At 43.1% G+C, this 17,465-nt stretch overlaps 1 protein-coding gene across 8 annotated transcripts in view; it reads right to left on the minus strand.

The window, feature by feature from the left end:
• Positions 1–17,465, minus strand: part of LOC306828806 (myosin IXB) — a 53,045-nt gene that overhangs the window by 24,696 nt on the left and 10,884 nt on the right. For all 8 annotated transcript variants that reach the window (XR_013779790.1, XM_079351486.1, XM_079351485.1 and 5 more), the window contains exons 2-4: positions 9,984–10,204; positions 9,632–9,851; positions 8,859–9,368 (exon numbers count right to left, since the gene is read on the minus strand). Coding sequence is in view for 7 of the 8 variants with exons in the window: in XM_079351486.1 (XP_079207612.1) it covers positions 8,859–9,368; positions 9,632–9,851; positions 9,984–10,141 (888 nt within the window). In the remaining variant the exon portion in view is untranslated. The remainder of the gene's footprint in view (positions 1–8,858; positions 9,369–9,631; positions 9,852–9,983; positions 10,205–17,465) is intronic.

The following is a 17,465-nucleotide window of genomic DNA, read 5'->3' on the forward strand; positions in this document are numbered from 1 at the left end:
CCCCTTCTGCTCCTCAGGGGTCATTAAGTGTGTTTTGGCACAGACACTCCAAATTGCCTCACTGTGCCATGCTGCCTACTGAGCAGGGTGCTGTTCTACAAACCGAGCAGGACAGCACTAAACCTTGGGATATCTCTGCAAAGCTCCGGCCACTGCACCATGGAGGGAATGCTAAACATGTCACGGCATCTTTCGTACTCAAACTTGCCCATGAGCAGACAATCTGATTGGCTGGAAGGCCCAGCAGGTATGGGGAAGTGGGCAGACAGTGTGCCAAACCACGTTTTTCTAAATCAGCATTCATACCAAATAAGGGTTTCTCTCTTGGAGTTCTTGGAAGAAAAACAAAGAACGGAGAGTGAAAAGAAGAGGCACATAAAGCAGGGGGGCTCAGCTACCTGCAGTGTGTGTATAACTGCATTTTGTGGGACAGCTTCTCTGGAAGCTCCTCCCCATGTACATTTCCATTTAAACAGAGCCAGACTCACACATCTCACATCCCTCTTCATCCCTCCTCACATACACCCTCGAAGTGGGGGAGTGTCCCAAAAATGTGTGCATTTGACGAGCTATTTGTCCCAGCAAGAAGATGGGGCAGAGGCAGAGCTGAGGGAGAACAAATCATGTATGATACAAGACATCGAGTGTTCGGTTGAGTATGAACTTGCACTTCCATGAACAAAGAAAGCAATCTCTGTGAGGAAGTGGTCTGATGTTGTGTGCATGATAAAATGTTTGCAGAAAACCAACATTTATTTTTGACTCAAACAACTTTATATGGACAGATACACACTTCCCTCAAGCTTTGCATAAAGTTTTTTTTTTTTGCATAACTTTGAATTTCCTGCTGGTAGCAGAAATCAGAAAAAGAAAAGAAAAAAAAAACTCAGTTTTCGGTACAAACGTACAACTGGTGCTTGAGTCCTTGTTATTGCTTGGACACTAAAGCACTGCTGCATTCTGCTTCAGTTAAACGTTTCCACAGGCGCTGCCAAGGCCCTGACACTGACACCTCACGACACTGTGGATACACTCACAAAAGGACCAACCGCCACTGAGACAGTTCCCACATACTCGCAGCAAGCACAGGCAATAACAAGTGATATTATTAATGTGCAGAGATCCCAATAGGCCTGCCCGACATGAGAACAAATATGAAATGTGCAATAACATCGTCCAATACTGCGATGTGAATTGCGATAAATAAAAAAATAAAGAGTGCATATTAGCTTGAACTCAGTTTCTGTCTATCTGCTGTTCTCCATGTTTTACAGAACAACTGTGTTTGCATTGTGTCCCTTCTAAGTCACGTGTTTTTTCCCTCCACTACTATGCCACTAATTAATCCAAAAGTCGCTGCTGATTAGCTTTCCCTTCATCTGACTGCATCAAAATGCTTTTGAAGGCCTGACCATCACACACGGGCCCCCTGCCCATCTGGATAAATGTGCACATGCTGAGTGCATTGTTGTTGTTTATTTATCACAATAGATTAAGATTTCCGTGTCGTGTTTATCGTCAATGCTCGTAAAAAGAAGACAAAAAAAATCCTGGCCATAAAACCCAACAATAATGACGCCGTGTAACAAAACGATAACCGTTTGACAGGGTCTTGAATATGAAAGCTGGTGAATTAAGGACATTTTTACATATTGGAAGTGGTTGCATGCATCCATCTCTCCACAGTTCCTCCTCTATGCTTGGCCTTGCCGCCATTTCCCAACAACACTTAAATCCCTCAAGCTAGTTCAGCTGAATTGTTAACAAAGAATTGATTATTTGAGGCACAACGAAGGCGTCAATAGCGCTCTAAGGCTGAATGTCCCAGTGAATGTGGTTTTACTGACCCCCGTCATGAGTTTACTGCTTGAAGGTCAAAAACAAATAACATTTCTCAAGTCTGTAAGTCTTGATTTAAACCAAATGGCACGGCATGACTCTCTGTTTAATAGAACATGACGTGCACTGCACTTAGTGTAGATGTGGTGGATGAGGATGAAGACGATGAAAGGTTTTTTAGGGATTTAAGGTTTAAGGGAGTAATCAATTAGTCATTTATCATAAAAGTCAGCAAAAGCAGTAAGGGCTTGAAGAAATACTAAATCCCAAATTTGCTTATTCTAGTGTCACAAAACGTCTCTGGGCTTTGGACGGTCGGTTGGTGGAAAAGTTATGAATTATATTGGACATGGGGTTTCCCTCTCTTTACAAGCAGTCATTGATAATGCTCATTAAGGTTTACTGCAGCCCTGGCTGAATCACTGACAGACTTATATAAAGACCACAGTCAATTATGACAAATCATGGGACACAATTCACCTTGTACAAATACAATGAGGCCTTTTATCACACGGCAGTAGATCAGCAACAGTGGAAAACTAACTAACTCGTGTTGGATGGCAGCATCGTGGAAAGAAAGTAAGTGGTGGTGGGAGGAAAAAAAAGGAAAATTGTTTCAGTATGCATGTGGTGGGTTAAATAGCTTGTACTGACAAATCATGGAAAAATGTAAAACTACATATTAATGTCATCACAATTAAAGAAGAGACAAATGAAACTTTCTGGACCTGAATTTAAATTTCATTTTGATATATTGAGAGGCCATATGAAGTAATTGTTCTGACAGAAAGCCATACTAACTTAATATAGAAACAATAAAGGTTTCCAAAAACACAACAAAGTCGTACTGTAGTGGACTGATTATGATCTGTGGTGAGCTTTTTCTCAACATGTATGAATGACTTCAGTGCAGGAAATCCAGCAGTGCTGCTCATCGCTACGCCTGGCTAAGTGTGAACATCACACCTTTAGTGGACTCCACCTTAACATACAGTATGTATTGCTATGGCAACAAGACCTACGCAACGGTCTTCCAATACACTCAGCCAAACTATAGTACAGCTTACTGTTGATTCAAAGGAGACGTTTTTTTTAATGTGCAGAAGAAGAAGTCCTCTGTTGGACAAACGTCTGTTTTCAGGGTCAAACATGGAAGGTAATATCAGCAGTATGGGCGTCTCTTAGAAAGCGTCTGGAGAGATCAGGGACATGTATGACGGCAGGCTTCAATCACATCCAGCAACGTGGATCAAATGAAAATTTAGAAAAACAGCAATATGCTAAATAGTATTTTCAAACATCTGTATCAGTATGGGCCCTGATATTTACAAAAGGTGCATCTCTAGTTTTCAGGAGTATTTAGTAGGAATAATATAGGTTATAATGAATTTGTATTGACAAAATGAGTTTCTAAATTCAAATTAACAATCTCAGCCTCAATCTTAATCTGCGAAGGTAAAATACAAACTTTTTTTTCCTTTTTTAATCCAACAACTGTGATTTGTGATCTACTACGTGTTTGCTGTCTGCCTATGATGTCATGATGTTTGCTAAATCCTCTGTTTCCATAGACTGTGCCCAGCTTCTTCTCAAAAGCTCTCTCCTCTTTTTTTTACCGTGCGTGCATCTGCTTTTATCTGCTGCGATCCTAAATGATTAATTGTTGGTTTTGCCCCAAAGGATGAGTTTTCCTTAAAAGTACTTAATAAAGACGTATCTCCACTTTTCTGTTTGTACTGTAAGTTGCGGGGAGAATACTGTACAGAGCGCTAAAAATCACAAATTTTTCCACAACAAAACATGCTCCATTGAGCATATCATGTCAAACCATTCAGCACTTAATCCTACTTACCATTCCATAATGACGGTGCATGGATAGTTTGCTAAAGTTGTTCAATGTTGTGCTTAAATATCAAAGTAATCTGTTCCACCTCATGTATTTGTGGACAAAAGACAGATTAGTTATGACGATGTCATATGGACGAGCTCTGAATAGTTTGATAACATTTTTAGGTTCCTGCTCCTGTTGTTGGACCACATTGGAGCAATTTGAAGCAGCTCCACCCACGTCTGGATGAGCACCACATCAAACCTTGCCTGTGGTGAGGTCAGAAGACCATGAATAGACCCTTAAGTGGCTGACAGCACACTGCTACATGTCAGCTGTGTTTGGCCTGTAGGCAATAGCATGTGCTACTCTTCAATATGGCTTTGAATGGTATGATTACAGTAAGGCTTTTGTGTATACATGTGTGCGTGCGTCTGTGTGAGCAAGGAATCAAAGATGCGTATGACGCAGAAACTTAAACACCGTAATGCCAGCTTTTCCCAGACTCAAAACAATGCCACCCAGCTTGACCAAATATAGCCGAGGAATAAAGAGGTGCAACCCATAACTAAGAGATAAACAATGGATCAGCGGAGAGAATGGCCAGCTACTCCTCTGCATTTCCTGAACAACAATACAGTTCTATTGCTACATCCACGCCCCTAAAGGCCTCGAGTTAACAGTGTCGTAGCTGCTTCCTGTTAAAAGTTTCCGGATGATAGGAACTTCCCGTCTGAAGTTTTGAGATGGAGTAGGGCCTGGAGGAGACTGGGGACTTTGAGAGGACTCTGTTAAGGACTATGAGGTTGGGCTTTTGTGCAAAGGCTGTAATTTAGCTCAGTGGCTGGTCTGAATGTGTTTCTTCTCATATAATAAATCATGAATAGTTTTTTGTTTATTTTTGGTGACAGGTATCAACATTTTAATCCATGAAAAAAAAAAATACTGCACCAGTTTTTCCCTACCAAGTGAATTGGCCAAAAACAAAGATAAACGTGAAATAAAAGAAGAAAAAGAGAACAGGATTATGTCGGACAGAATTGAAAACAAGTTCAAAGTAGAAGCAGGAAGTGAAGAGGTGAAACTGACATTGCAGAAACACGTATGTTGAAGTTCACCTTTTAGAGACATTTTTTATTTTTCAGATATTGTGATTTGTCAGTATATGATTGTGTTTCAATTCGATGATCAAAGGATCACTGTATCTTCATACCATCGTTCTTGTGTCGTGTTATGAGTTACTCTTGTGAGTCTCACCCATAGTATCAGACCGCTTCTGATCAATAACAGTGTCTTATACTTTGGATATATGTTGATGTTACGTCAAAGACCACCACATGAGGAACGGGAAACTGCTACTGAAAGCTAGCCGTACTGTTGCTGCTGTTATAAAAACGTCATGTAAATTATACCTGGATAAAATCAGATGTAAACATATTCTCTTCCTCAGACCGTGTGTCTTTACTACGGTCAACGTGGAGTTAGAGGTAAGTAGCACACAGAACTCCCATGATTCCCCCGCTGGCCTCAAAGTCATCTTTTGTTATTGTAGTACTGATTGAAAGCCCCTGGCGGCAGAATCTACATATTGCATCTTTAACATTCAATAATTAAATATAATAAACAATATATATAGTTCTATAAGAACAAGCGTGTCATGTATTACATATTTTCAGACATAAATCATTTTATTAAAATCGAATAGAGTTCCATGTGAATTAAAGTCTCAAGTATTTTAAACCCTATTATAGAAAACAGATTTCCAATAACCAATTTATACTTGAGTCTGATTACAGAAACATTCAGATTGATTTGATACCATGTTTAGTTGTGTCTTTACAACTGTGAATGGCCCGTTTGAACTGAAGAAGAAAAAGGCTTTAAAGCCTGGAAGGGAAAAAAAAAAACAGTAACAAAAACACCAAAAGAGCACAACAGAGGAGCAACCAGTCTGACCAGTTTCGAACTAAAATCCTCATTCTGTTTTGAGGCCGACTAGGTTTAACTGCTGTCAGTATTATGGACGAGCCCTTCTGTACCTGCATTAACACAGTACAAAGGCGGTGAGTTAGGGAAAAGGATCAAATGGAGAGAAGAGTTAGAATGACTTAAATCAGGTCAGCAGCTTTCTTTCATTGTTTCAGGATTGGGCCTTCCATTCTGCATGCAGAACAGCACACGTTCAGAAACCAGCACCACAAATGATGATCTCATCTTCTTGAAATGCGTGACCCGAGCCTGAAGACCTCCCCTATAGCTTCAGGACACACACATTTTCAAGAAGTGTAACCTGATCAGCGTTGAGGGGGAAAACAAAATCCAATAAAAAGCTTTTTTCAAAGACACTGTTTTCCATTTTAAGCGACGTATCTTAAAATAGATGTGTTCAGTCTTTATAATCTCTTCACTGTAGAAAAGAGACCAACAGAAACAGATTATTCAAATTGAAAGAAAGTGCTGGGACATCATTTTCTATAAGTTATTGCTTCCTCTTTAAAGTCTTCTCTGTCTCAGGTCAGCCATCTTACCAGCGTTCTGCAGAAACTGGTCGGTTGTCAAAACAGAATCGTTTTTACAGAAACTCAACGTTGCTTAGAATGGGAAAAAAAAACCTTTAAAGCAGCTGCCTTTGTTTGAAGTCTTGTTGGTTAAATACAAATTTAGATGCATCAATGCCGCCAAAGGGAAATGTGCAGCTGTTTAATAGCCAGGTTGATGGACAGAATGGTCACAGATGGATTACAACTTCCTCGGACCAGGCCAGAGAAGAAAGAACCCGTCTCCCTGCAACCACAGCTCAGAGCTGGGTTAACCCACACTCACACACAAACTGCATTCTGGGAGTGGACAGCAGAGTGGCAGCATGTCTGCCAAAAGAGACCAGAACTCTGCTGATGGAGGCAAAAAAAAGAAAAGAAATCTCTCCGACCCACTGCATCACTATTCCTTAATCAACCGTCCAGAACCAAAGACTCTGACAGACTGACGCACGTCGAGGGAGCAACGCTGCACTCATTCAGATGCACCAGAGGCAGCAGCAGCAGTTCTGTGAGTGAAGGCCAGAGTCCTGAGTCAGAGGGTCTACAGATGACAGACGCATGAATAATGTTGGATGGATACAACGAGGCTGCAAGTTACCGTTTCTGTCCACTTGGTATTCATGCTGTCAAAAAGCTTTTGGACAATCCTCTTTGTTTAACGTTCTTATATTCACACATTGTTTGTGTTCCACTGATCTTAGTTTAAGCGATTAGGGGATTTTCAACTTTCAGCCATGTTTTGTACTGTGATTAAACACATTCCGCCTACTTTTTTTTTCTCCTGGTGATTTGCTATTTTTAGCGCTGCCGCTAAGTAATAAAACAACAACAGAGCTATGTCGCAGATATGTACTTCCAGATCAGCTCTGCGCCCCCCACAAAGGTGCATCACACTGAAACCAAGTAGTGACATTTCTGCTTTTTGCCTCCATGGTACTCTGTGCAGAGATAAGGGAGTTCCCTGTGTATTTACTCTGCAACTTAACCTAACATTTGATAATGTCTACTTCTTCTTCTAGGCATCACAAACACACGTCAAGCGTATACTGCATCGCTGACAGCAACTTTAAAACATAAATACAACCGAAGGTCTCCCAGGCACGCTAAAGCCCACATGATCACAGCATTAGGTTATTTATTACCACAGTGTTTATAACGAGGCATGCATGAGACTGAATGTGGAAACTGAAAAACCTTTCGTATTAATAAGGTCTGACCAGAGGTAAACAGTTCCATGTGTGAGTAGATTCGGTCTCTCACTACAGGAATGAAAAGTCCTAAAAAAAAAAAAGAAAAAAAAAAAGATGTCAACTCTTTCGTTTGCCACGTAGTTTAGGGATTACGCTTGAGCAAAAACGATGCGCCCCCACTGGTGACTCAAAATGTCTGTGACATTATAAAATCAGTCGTCATGCTTCTTGACAACTGACTGAAAAAAACCCCCAGATCAAGTCAAAACTGCCAAGACAATAAATATTACCAACATTTGTTTTCGTCTGATTTACTGTCAGTCGGAAGATGCTCATTTTGAATCTGAATGTTTGTGTGAAAAAAGGAAAAAAAGTGTATGCGGTGCTTTGTCAGCTTTGTCTGCTCTTATGACTCAGAAGTCTGTCTGACCAGAGTCAGAGGCCTGTGCACCCTCTACCATCCACAATCAACCTGTTCAACTTGTTCAGAGAAAAACAAAAAAGGTTAATGGAAAATGTAGTGGCTATGTTTTCATGATTTATTGAAAGATATTCTAGCCCTAAATTTTAAAATCTATAAGCTGCATAAAGCTGTCTGTGTCACTGCAGCTGTCGTTTCACTTCATTTTGTGTCTTCGGCGGCTGAGAAAAACAAGTCGGAACAAGAATCTTATTTCTCAGAGAGTAGAAAGCAGGAAGAAGAACGCAGTCACCTGACCGAAACAACAACAAAAAAATACCAGTGAAAGTCATATTGTTGTTACCCATATAGTCAACAAAAGAAACTATCCGGTCACAGAGTCACTCATGCACATTCATTGGAAACGAAGAAAAAAAAAAAAAAAAGCCTCAGAGTTTGATCAGACAAGCTTTTTGTGTCATCCAAAAGGCCCCATGAAGGGTTAATGGAGCAACTTCCCATTCTTTTTTTTTTTTTTTCTTTTTCATTTCTTCTTTCTGGTTAGAACATCGTCCTAAAGTTCAAGTCTTGAACACTGCACACAGACAACCGTACGCCCTGTTAGCTCAGCTCACACACTAAAGTGAGAGCCTGAAAAATCTGTGCTGCATGTGATCTGATACTTTCACTGGAAGGTTTATAAAACATCACAACTTATCTACAGAAAGTTATTGTCCCATAACACAATCTCAAGACCTTACTCGAGTGTACTCTAAGTCATGGGCTCTGTGTGGAGGTGTTATTGCAGAGCCGAGTCACATTTCAGGAAGTAGTGACATTGTTGGATGAGACCTTATTAAGAGTGTAAAGGACTATATCAGATGAAAGTGTAGCGCTAATAACCATCAGAGATGCTCACTAACACCACCTACAGTGTGTTTAAGTCTTCTTTTGTTTTGCCTTTAAACAAGACTGACGCTTAACTTCATCCTCAGCCAGAGTGGGCTCAGAACAAACAAACCAAAAATCCACTCCGGAGGTCACACACGTTAATAACTCACCTCTAAGACCGGTCCAGCTCCTAGTATTGTCCTCTCCACCCCGCTGGCGTAGCCCTTCTGGCTGAGTGCAGTCAGACAGTGGATTAGGAAGTTGGTGCTCTGGGTCTTTCCTGAGCCGCTTTCGCCAGAAATGACGATGCACTGGTTGACCCTCTTTCTGAGCATCGCGTAGTACGCCACATCTGCGATGGCAAAAATGTGAGGCTCCAGTTTGCCCAGCTGGTGGTTCTCGTACATCTTCACATACTTGGGGTTGTAGATGGGCAGGAACTTGAAGGGGTTGATGGCGATGAGGATGCTGCCTGCATAGGTGTAGATCTTTTTCTTATAAAAGCGTGTGCGCAGGTTGTTTAATATGCTGTCCTCATTGAGGACGGGAAGGTTGCAGAGGTCTGCAAAGTCGTCCTGTGGAGGGGGGAGGAAGCCCCTGGCGGCTAACCGCTGCGCCTCCTGCTCCTTAAACACAGATGGGAGATGAACGTAATGGATAGAGCCATCACGGTTCCTCTCCTGGATGGGGTAAAGAAAGAGAAAATAAGATTAAGAAAACAGCCTCGAGACTTCACGTTCTCGTTTCTCCCTCGGAGTGGCCACAAAGAGGAAGCACGATGTAGCCGGGGCTGCTCGCAATGGTCACTGCACAAACTCGGACTTTGAATTTTTGCACACAGATTTGCCTAAACATGCACAAGGAACCTAGAAAACACACCAAAAAGCACTTAAAAGCAGAGAAAGCAGAATGTGGGACCTTTACAGTGAACTTTCGACTCTACCTGAAGTAGGAAGTAAAATCCGAGGCTCTGAGGGTGTTGCTCCTGGGCTTTGCGGGGCCACAGCAGAAACCTCTGTGCTGGAAGGTCTCCGGCCTCGAGCACCCACTCCTCCCCGCCACATTCCTTTACCTCTGCCAGCACATACATGCGGCCAGGGTCCAGCCCCAGAGCCGTGGCAGCATCCGAGATCACAGAGGCAGCTGTTGCATCCTTATGCACCCTGATCAGGAGAATCAATAACTTTGATCACTGTTGGGTAATATACAATAGACTACTGACCTCTCCAAAACACTAAATCCACACATAAATGGCTGATTGAATTTTCTCACAGTGTCACTTGGGGAAAATTCACCTTAGGTTGCAGCAGGTGGTGGATTGCGCTGCAAGCCGCGGGTAGATCTGAAGCAGGTATGAGCGGCCGTCGTGGTCGTTGGGGCTAGCTGGCCCACCTCCCCCCCCTCCTCCACCTGCATTTGTCGCCATGGTGGCAGCGCCATCTCTGACACTCATCCTGAGCCTGGGGGAGTGGCCTCAGCATGCCGCACCCACTGCGTCCCTCTCACCATGCAGCACCTGGAAATGAAAGAGACCGATCATCAGCGACGAGTCATTTTTATCTTCAAGGCACTACACTGATAAAAAACGGTCTGCTCATTTACATGGGACCGCGATAAAAAAAAAAAAAAAGGAGAGTCAAAGGTCACTCGTCTGTATGATGAAAGAGAAATAAAAAGAACTGACTTAACCGACGTTGAACAAAAAGCTGCTATAAGCCAATAAACTTTAAGCTCACATATAATGCATGCAGGTTAAAAAAATGTTTCTGATAATTAAAAAAAAGCACAGCAGCTTTCTTAAAGCTTTAACAGATGAGTCGTAGCATTTTAAAAAAGCAAACTAAATATTTCAATTATCAAAGTCTCAAACCACATCAGAGGCAGATCCTCCATGTTTGACTTCCTCCGTTTTAACAGGAAGTACATAAGTGATTCAGAAGTGTGAGAAGCCTAAATCAGATGTGAAGTCTGACGCTGTGAGACAAGAAAGTCACATGACTCAACTTAACATCTCTATCGGTTGGTTCTTTCTTCAAGTAGGAGGCTACAGATTCTTCAGAACATTCAGGCCCAAAAAAACTGTCTGTTCTGTTCACACCACTTGTGTTGATAACACCATAAACAATCAAAGAGCTGAAAGAATAAAACCAATGTTTTAGTTGAGATGAACAAAGAAGACAGAACAGGCCGTGCCCTGAAGTGCAACAAAAAAAAAAAAAACAGAAGGAAGTTCCCTATTGCTCGAAACAGCCCACGGGCCCCGGGTACAGGGCTCACACATGAAAAACTGAACGAGCACTGGAGTGCTTTAGCAGATCACATAAATAGTTTTGCTTCTGAAGCTTTACTGTAAACTGCAGCTGCTGCCCAGAAATACAAGACTTCCGCTCACTGACGATAGCAACCAGGACATACAAACAGAGCACTCAAACAACAGATGATGTAATGACCACAGAAATACTCACTCTCACAGACAACACACCTGCAGTGCTGTTCGACTGGAGACAGAGGAAAGGAGAGACTCCTTTTTCACGACCACAACTGATTCCTCCGTGCCTGCGTGAGTCAATGTTCTCTCTCTGGCAGAGTCCCAACGCAAAAGGTGCTCCAACATCACAGAGCTGCGAGCAGACCTTTAACTGAACACTCATTGAGCTCTGATTTGCTCCTTGCTGCCCTGTTGAAGATCGACCAAGTCTTATCTGGGTTTTTGGGTGAGCTCAAACATATACAAAGGCGCACCACAAACGTGTTACTGACGGATCACATGAGTTCCATCTATGCCATTACAGTCAGTGGATTCAATGGGACCAAGCGCAGATCTTTGAGAATTGTTTATCTGATGGCTTACAAAGCTCACAGTTTCTAGGTTTGAATTTAAAACGACCTTAAAATCAAACTGGGGGAAATTTTCCTTTTTATCATTCTCCACTCCTCTCTTCACCACTATCCGAAATCGTAACAAAAATCGTTCATTGTTTACTGACCTGCTCTTAGTTTATTTCCTTTTCTTTATGTTTTGGAGCTGAACGACAAGTGACATCGATGCTAAACGGTCGAATGTGTTTCTCTATAAACACACGGTACACACACATCTGCAGCCTGTGCAGAGATGACAGAGAACTCGTTGGGCTCTTCCATGCATGAGTTAGCAGTTTTCCACACCACACGGACCTACTGTACAGTAGTTAGTGGCAGCATAAAATCATGTAGGGATAACGCTCCTCTGTAATCAGCACTGAAATCATTGCATGTGTACACGGTGCGAGCTCACTTCAACCCCACACCCAAATTACTGACGGTGTCAGTTGCTGCGTTGTCTTTGTCAGACTGACTTGATGACAGCTTTACATCATCAGACCACTGTTACTCAGTCATTTAAAGGAAACCCTTTTTAAAGAGGTACTTCAGGCCAGATTGAGTCCAACATCGGGCTGGACCGACAACAGAAATACGATCCCTCAGGTAAACAATGTCACTCAAATGAAGGCGGACTAGAAAGCAGTGTGAAACAAATTCAAATGAATAGCAGCTGGGTAAAAATTGTAATGATGTTACACACAGCGTTGCTTTGCATCAGTAATTCTGCATTCTGTGTAAACTGTAAGTCTCCCTCGGGGGGGGGGACAGAAAACCTGGTTTGAATCAGTGTATGGCAGGCAGGCTGCACTGCTTTGGGAACCTGATCTGAGGTCGAGTCATGCAGGCACTGAACGCTGTAGTTTATCACTTTTATCATTAAAGCAGAGACGGCTTATTTTCTCAACCTAAAAAATTAAGTGATGTAATAGTATATTCCAGAAAAGGGGGTCAAAGGCTCTAACGCAGACCTCTGCACGCATTATGATATCAACTTCTCCATTCCTCCACTATTTTTGTTTCATCTGAAACTTTACTGTGTTTGTGTGTTCAACTGTTCATAATAATACACACAATATACCAAGAAGCCATTTTACAATCGATCCAGTCAGCTCATATTGGAGGACGGCTCATTAAAACACATTTCACTGTGCTCAAAACACAGGTGTCATCTATGCAAACATTGGTCAAGTAAAGATGTATCACACTCATGGACACTCAAAGAATCAACAACAGGCATATATTCTAAGCTAGCTCAACTATGCTATTAATGATGAGGATTTCCAGGCAAGTCCATCATAGTTTTGTAATCTAATCTGTAGTGCATCGATCCACTGTCATAGATCATATTATCATTTTATCCATAAAATCTGTTCAGGGTCACATGGGGGGCTGTAGCCACCTTTCATTGGTCGAGAGGTGGGGTACACCTTGGATTGGTCACCAGTAAAACATAAAGTCTGTAAAATCTGCTGCTCTCAATCGAAACATTAACTCGGGATGACGTTACGGCTTGTGGGGTATCATGGGAGTGATCGTCTGCGTCTCTCAACAAAATACAAGTTGACATAAAGACAAGTTGAAAAAGATCTAATATCTAAACAGCACCAACTGTGGAAGCGTTTAGGTCACAGTAGAGTATTGGAGGAAAAATACAGCATTTGAGAGTCATGAGCTTGTCTCTTTGCCAAGCTAGCTGACCACAGTCTGAAAAACATGCAAGCCTTTTCAAATGGCAAGGCACGCAAAACTGCATGCAGAGACCACAAAACACAGCGTCATCATTATCCGCCATCATGAGCCCTGTCTGTTTTAAATCTGTCACTTTAAGGACAAAGCTGCTCCGACAAAAGTCGTTTCACGAGGGAAAAAAAGGAAAGCTAAGATATCTGTGTCTTCTCAGACGGAGAGAGACAAGCTGACAAAATGAATGACAGACAAAGTAAAGGAGAGGGCATTACAGGAGACAGAAAGGGTTCAAAGTAAACATCTTAAAATGAGACAGTAAAGAGAAAAGTCTCGGGGGACAGTCAAAGGAGAGGAAGGCTTTGTGATAATGCAGCTTCCTCCCTGCGGAGGAGATCCTCTGCAAGGATGCCCGGCATTCCAGAGATAAGACCTAGGGTTGTCTGCTTTAGGTAGGCTTAGCCTGGCACTTTAGCTGCTTACTGGTAGTGCATGACTCTGGAGCAAGAGACCACTGCTGACGGCAGAGAGGGGCTCTTTAGCTGCTTACGGAGGGGAAGGAAGAGGGTTTAACTAATAACAAGCTCCTTAAACCTGCCAATTTTTATAAGGCAGTACCTCTCACTCCGACAGCACCAGCCAACCTCATCCCCGCCTAACCCTTCATTATCCATGCAATAGGCTTGGAGCAAGATCAATTCCACTGTACATCGATGAGAAAGATAAGAATAGCTTGACCTACAGACAAAAGTGTTAATCAGCAAAAAAAAAAAAAAAAGAGCTGAGAAATAAATCCACAAAGATAAGTTATTGAAAACAGCTCTTGTCCTTTTTGCTGTCAATTATCTTTCAGATTAGGTTACACTTCAATTAACGGCACTTTCCGTCACGCCAGTTCTACTCGAGACAACAGAGGCATCGGTGGAAAATGACTGGGGCAAATGTGTGCTGCCCCTTAAGCGCCGTCAGAAACAATAACAGAGGTGAGTCCGGCACAGTGTTTAAACGCCGTGCTCCTGTGACGCCGTAACTAATTATGAAGTCACACACTGGGACACTAATATTATTATGCCGTTGCGGATGTAAAGTGTACACAGATGTAATGACAGGGAAAGTTGATGACAGTGCTGCTGCAGAGTGGCTTATAGTTCAATAAGTCATGCTGTTATAATATGCCACAAGTCCAACGAGAACCAGTTAAAGTAAATACTAAATTGTGAGCGACAACAAAAAAAATCACTTCATTTAAGTCACTTGCAGCCTGGATGACTGACAGTGAACCAACCTCTGCCAAACAAAGGGGAAACAGCTGTATAAAACAAACACTGATTTTAAAACTAACTAAAGCAGGAGTGCCAGGAAAGTCTCCTTCTCCTTTTCTACAAGAAAAAAGTATCGCTACCTTCATATGGCTGCTATTGTAGTTTTAATAACTCTCACTTATTTGAAATTGGAAGTGTAAGACTCTTTTCCTACTTGGAAATACTGACACATACACTCATATAGACCGTGTGAACGGGACGGTGCAGCCGGTCAGTGCTGAGACACCAACGCCTGACTGGATGATCAAGCAGGAAGTGAATGACCCAGTGACACATAGAAGGCCGATGAACTGGATGACGCTGTACTCCTCTGTGTTAACGCGCTCCTCCCACGTCTCCCTCCCTCTCTGATGTGCATAAAGAGGAGGATTAAAGGCAAGTAAGTTATGATGTCATCAGTGTGCGTGGACCAGAGACATGGTGTCTCCCTGCATTCAACTTGGCAATCACTGATTCGTCTCATGAGTCAGGGCTACAAGCAGCTCCCATCACAGATGTTTAACTTTTTTCTTTTTCCTTTTTAGACTTAATAAAAAGATGTGGGAGTAATTCATCTATGTCATACAAGTATCAGCTGGTGGACCTCACAGCAGGAGGCTATCCGTCAGACAGGAGGAGGGGTGCAGATGTGGGGGTCTACTGCCTTCATGTCTATGCTGTGCAGTTCGACGGAATCACAACGTCAACAACAGATTGGAGAAAAACATACTGGAGAACAGAAAGCATAATGGAGCCGTTCAATCAGTGCACATGCAGTGGCCGAGCTCTACTCCTCTCTCCGGGGGAAAGTGGCGGCGGGGCCACTCGAGTATCCATCAGCACTACGACTCTCTTAGCATGACCTGATGGAGATGAGAGGGGCTGGCTCTCTGCCAAAGCAGGCCGCATTGTCCTCTGGGTACAATCAAAGACACAAGCAAGATTCACTCTGTGTGTGTTTGTGTGTGCGTTCCCTGTTGAGTCTGCTGGTCTGTCCTCTCCCAGTGGTTCATAAATGCGCTCAGGGCTCACATGTTAGAGAGAAGGAATAATCCTGTAACTGCTGACTGGTAGTAAATCAGCCTCACAGTTAAGGCTCCAAAGGAAGTGCAGATGCACTCAAAATGGCTGTGAATGGATCGAGCCCTCCCACTCCAGCCATGTGGTCCTATTCAAAGATTGCAGCCTTTTGTTTCAAAAGAGACCAAAACCTCAATTAGGGAATTAACTCATCCAGCAGACACCAACTGGGCTCGATAAGACAAACGCAGACAGAGTGAGAGAAGGAACTATAATGAGAGAGGGAAGGAGAAGAGAAAAAAATGGGGGGTACCAAAAGCTCATCTCCTCCCCCCGTCGTCTTTAAGTCAGCTCCCTAGCTAGCCGGCCACAAACAATAAAACCAGAGCTGAGGAGCATCTGCTGCCTCCGTCTAAAGAAGAGGATAAAGGAGAGCGAAGCCGCAGGGATCCAGGCTTTGACTTGTTGATACTATTCAGTCAGTATAGAGACCAAGCTCATGGCCAACATCCTTTTCTTCACTGCTCAAAAAACGAGAGCAAGAGAGAGAGAGAGAGAGCTGAGAGACAACACAGATGATACATTTAGGCAGAGGTCAAAAAGAGCGTGACATCATTTCTGTATCTTTCATTGCTTCATGAGCTCGACGTTTTCAGATATAAACCAAGCAAACTAGCGAGCCAGCTGTCTGTCAAAATGAATTAACCACAGCTGCAGAGGGCAATTCAAGTCAATTACAGCACGGTCATCAAAGCGCCATCTATTGATCAGCCAGTCTACCATTTTCATGTGTTTGTGAGTCATGTATTGACATACTGAAGTGGGCTGCTGTTCATATGACATCCCTCGGAGGAAGGTTTGACCCAGAGTCACATGCACATCACTCCAATTCAAGCGAGAAGGGTAAACGTGGCTGTGCTGGACGATCAACTTTAAAACAAGCTGAAACCATTGCTGGGCTCCTCCCCCACCTATCAGATTGTTATGGCGTTCCAAGAACTTTATGAACTACTACTTTATGCACATTTCACAGCTGGTCACCTAATCTGATAGGCCCCGGGTACGGCCTTACACCGCTCTCCCTTTTCTCTACGCCAATCGGCCACAGCTGTACTGCTTTGTTTACGACTTCTTAACTGTGCCCCTTTCCCTCCTTTTCTCCTGTCATACCACCATCTTTCACAGACACCCCCCCCCAATCAACGCTACCCTCCAATGACTCCCCTTAAACCTCCTGCTGGTTACCCCATTCTACTCCCCAACCCACCGTCTAACATTTAGCACTGCTCCTCTTTAACTCAGTCCAGATGCTTGCTGAGCCACACTGGGCAAAAGAGAGTGGTGGGGGAATCTCAGCTTAGGAAGGCGAACATACGACAATGAAGACATAAAATCAATGTCACACACGCAGCGCGGCAACAAAGCACAGGGGAGCTCACATGCAAATACGGCGCGCATGCAAATTCTCCTCAATAACATCACCGCCCTAAATGTCAGCCTTGCTCTGTCCTGTGGATCTTACGTCCTAACAGCATGAGAGGACGCATGGATAGAGAGTGCATGTTTTCAATCAGTGTGATGAGCTGAAACTTTAGAGCCAAAGCAGCAGCAGCATCCACATGAAATACACCAGACCAGTGAGGCCATAGTATGCCATAATTCATCCCAGAAGGCTTTGCTGAGTCTGATTGGCTGTAGTGGTTGGTGGTGACAGGACATTCCCGAGAGTTTTCCGGACCAGTCAGCTCACCCCTGTTGGACTAATAGACATGTTTCTGTACACACAGTCCAGTGATGACGTGCTGCACGCTGGTATGTTCTCTCTTACTATCATTGTTTACAGAGGGCCTCCATAACGATGTGGACAATCCCTGCTTTAAATTCAATGCTAATGTCGGCAGTGACATGGGA

This window comes from Symphodus melops, assembly GCF_947650265.1.
Source record: "Symphodus melops genome assembly, chromosome: 8".
Taxonomy (NCBI): Eukaryota; Metazoa; Chordata; class Actinopteri; order Labriformes; family Labridae; genus Symphodus; species Symphodus melops.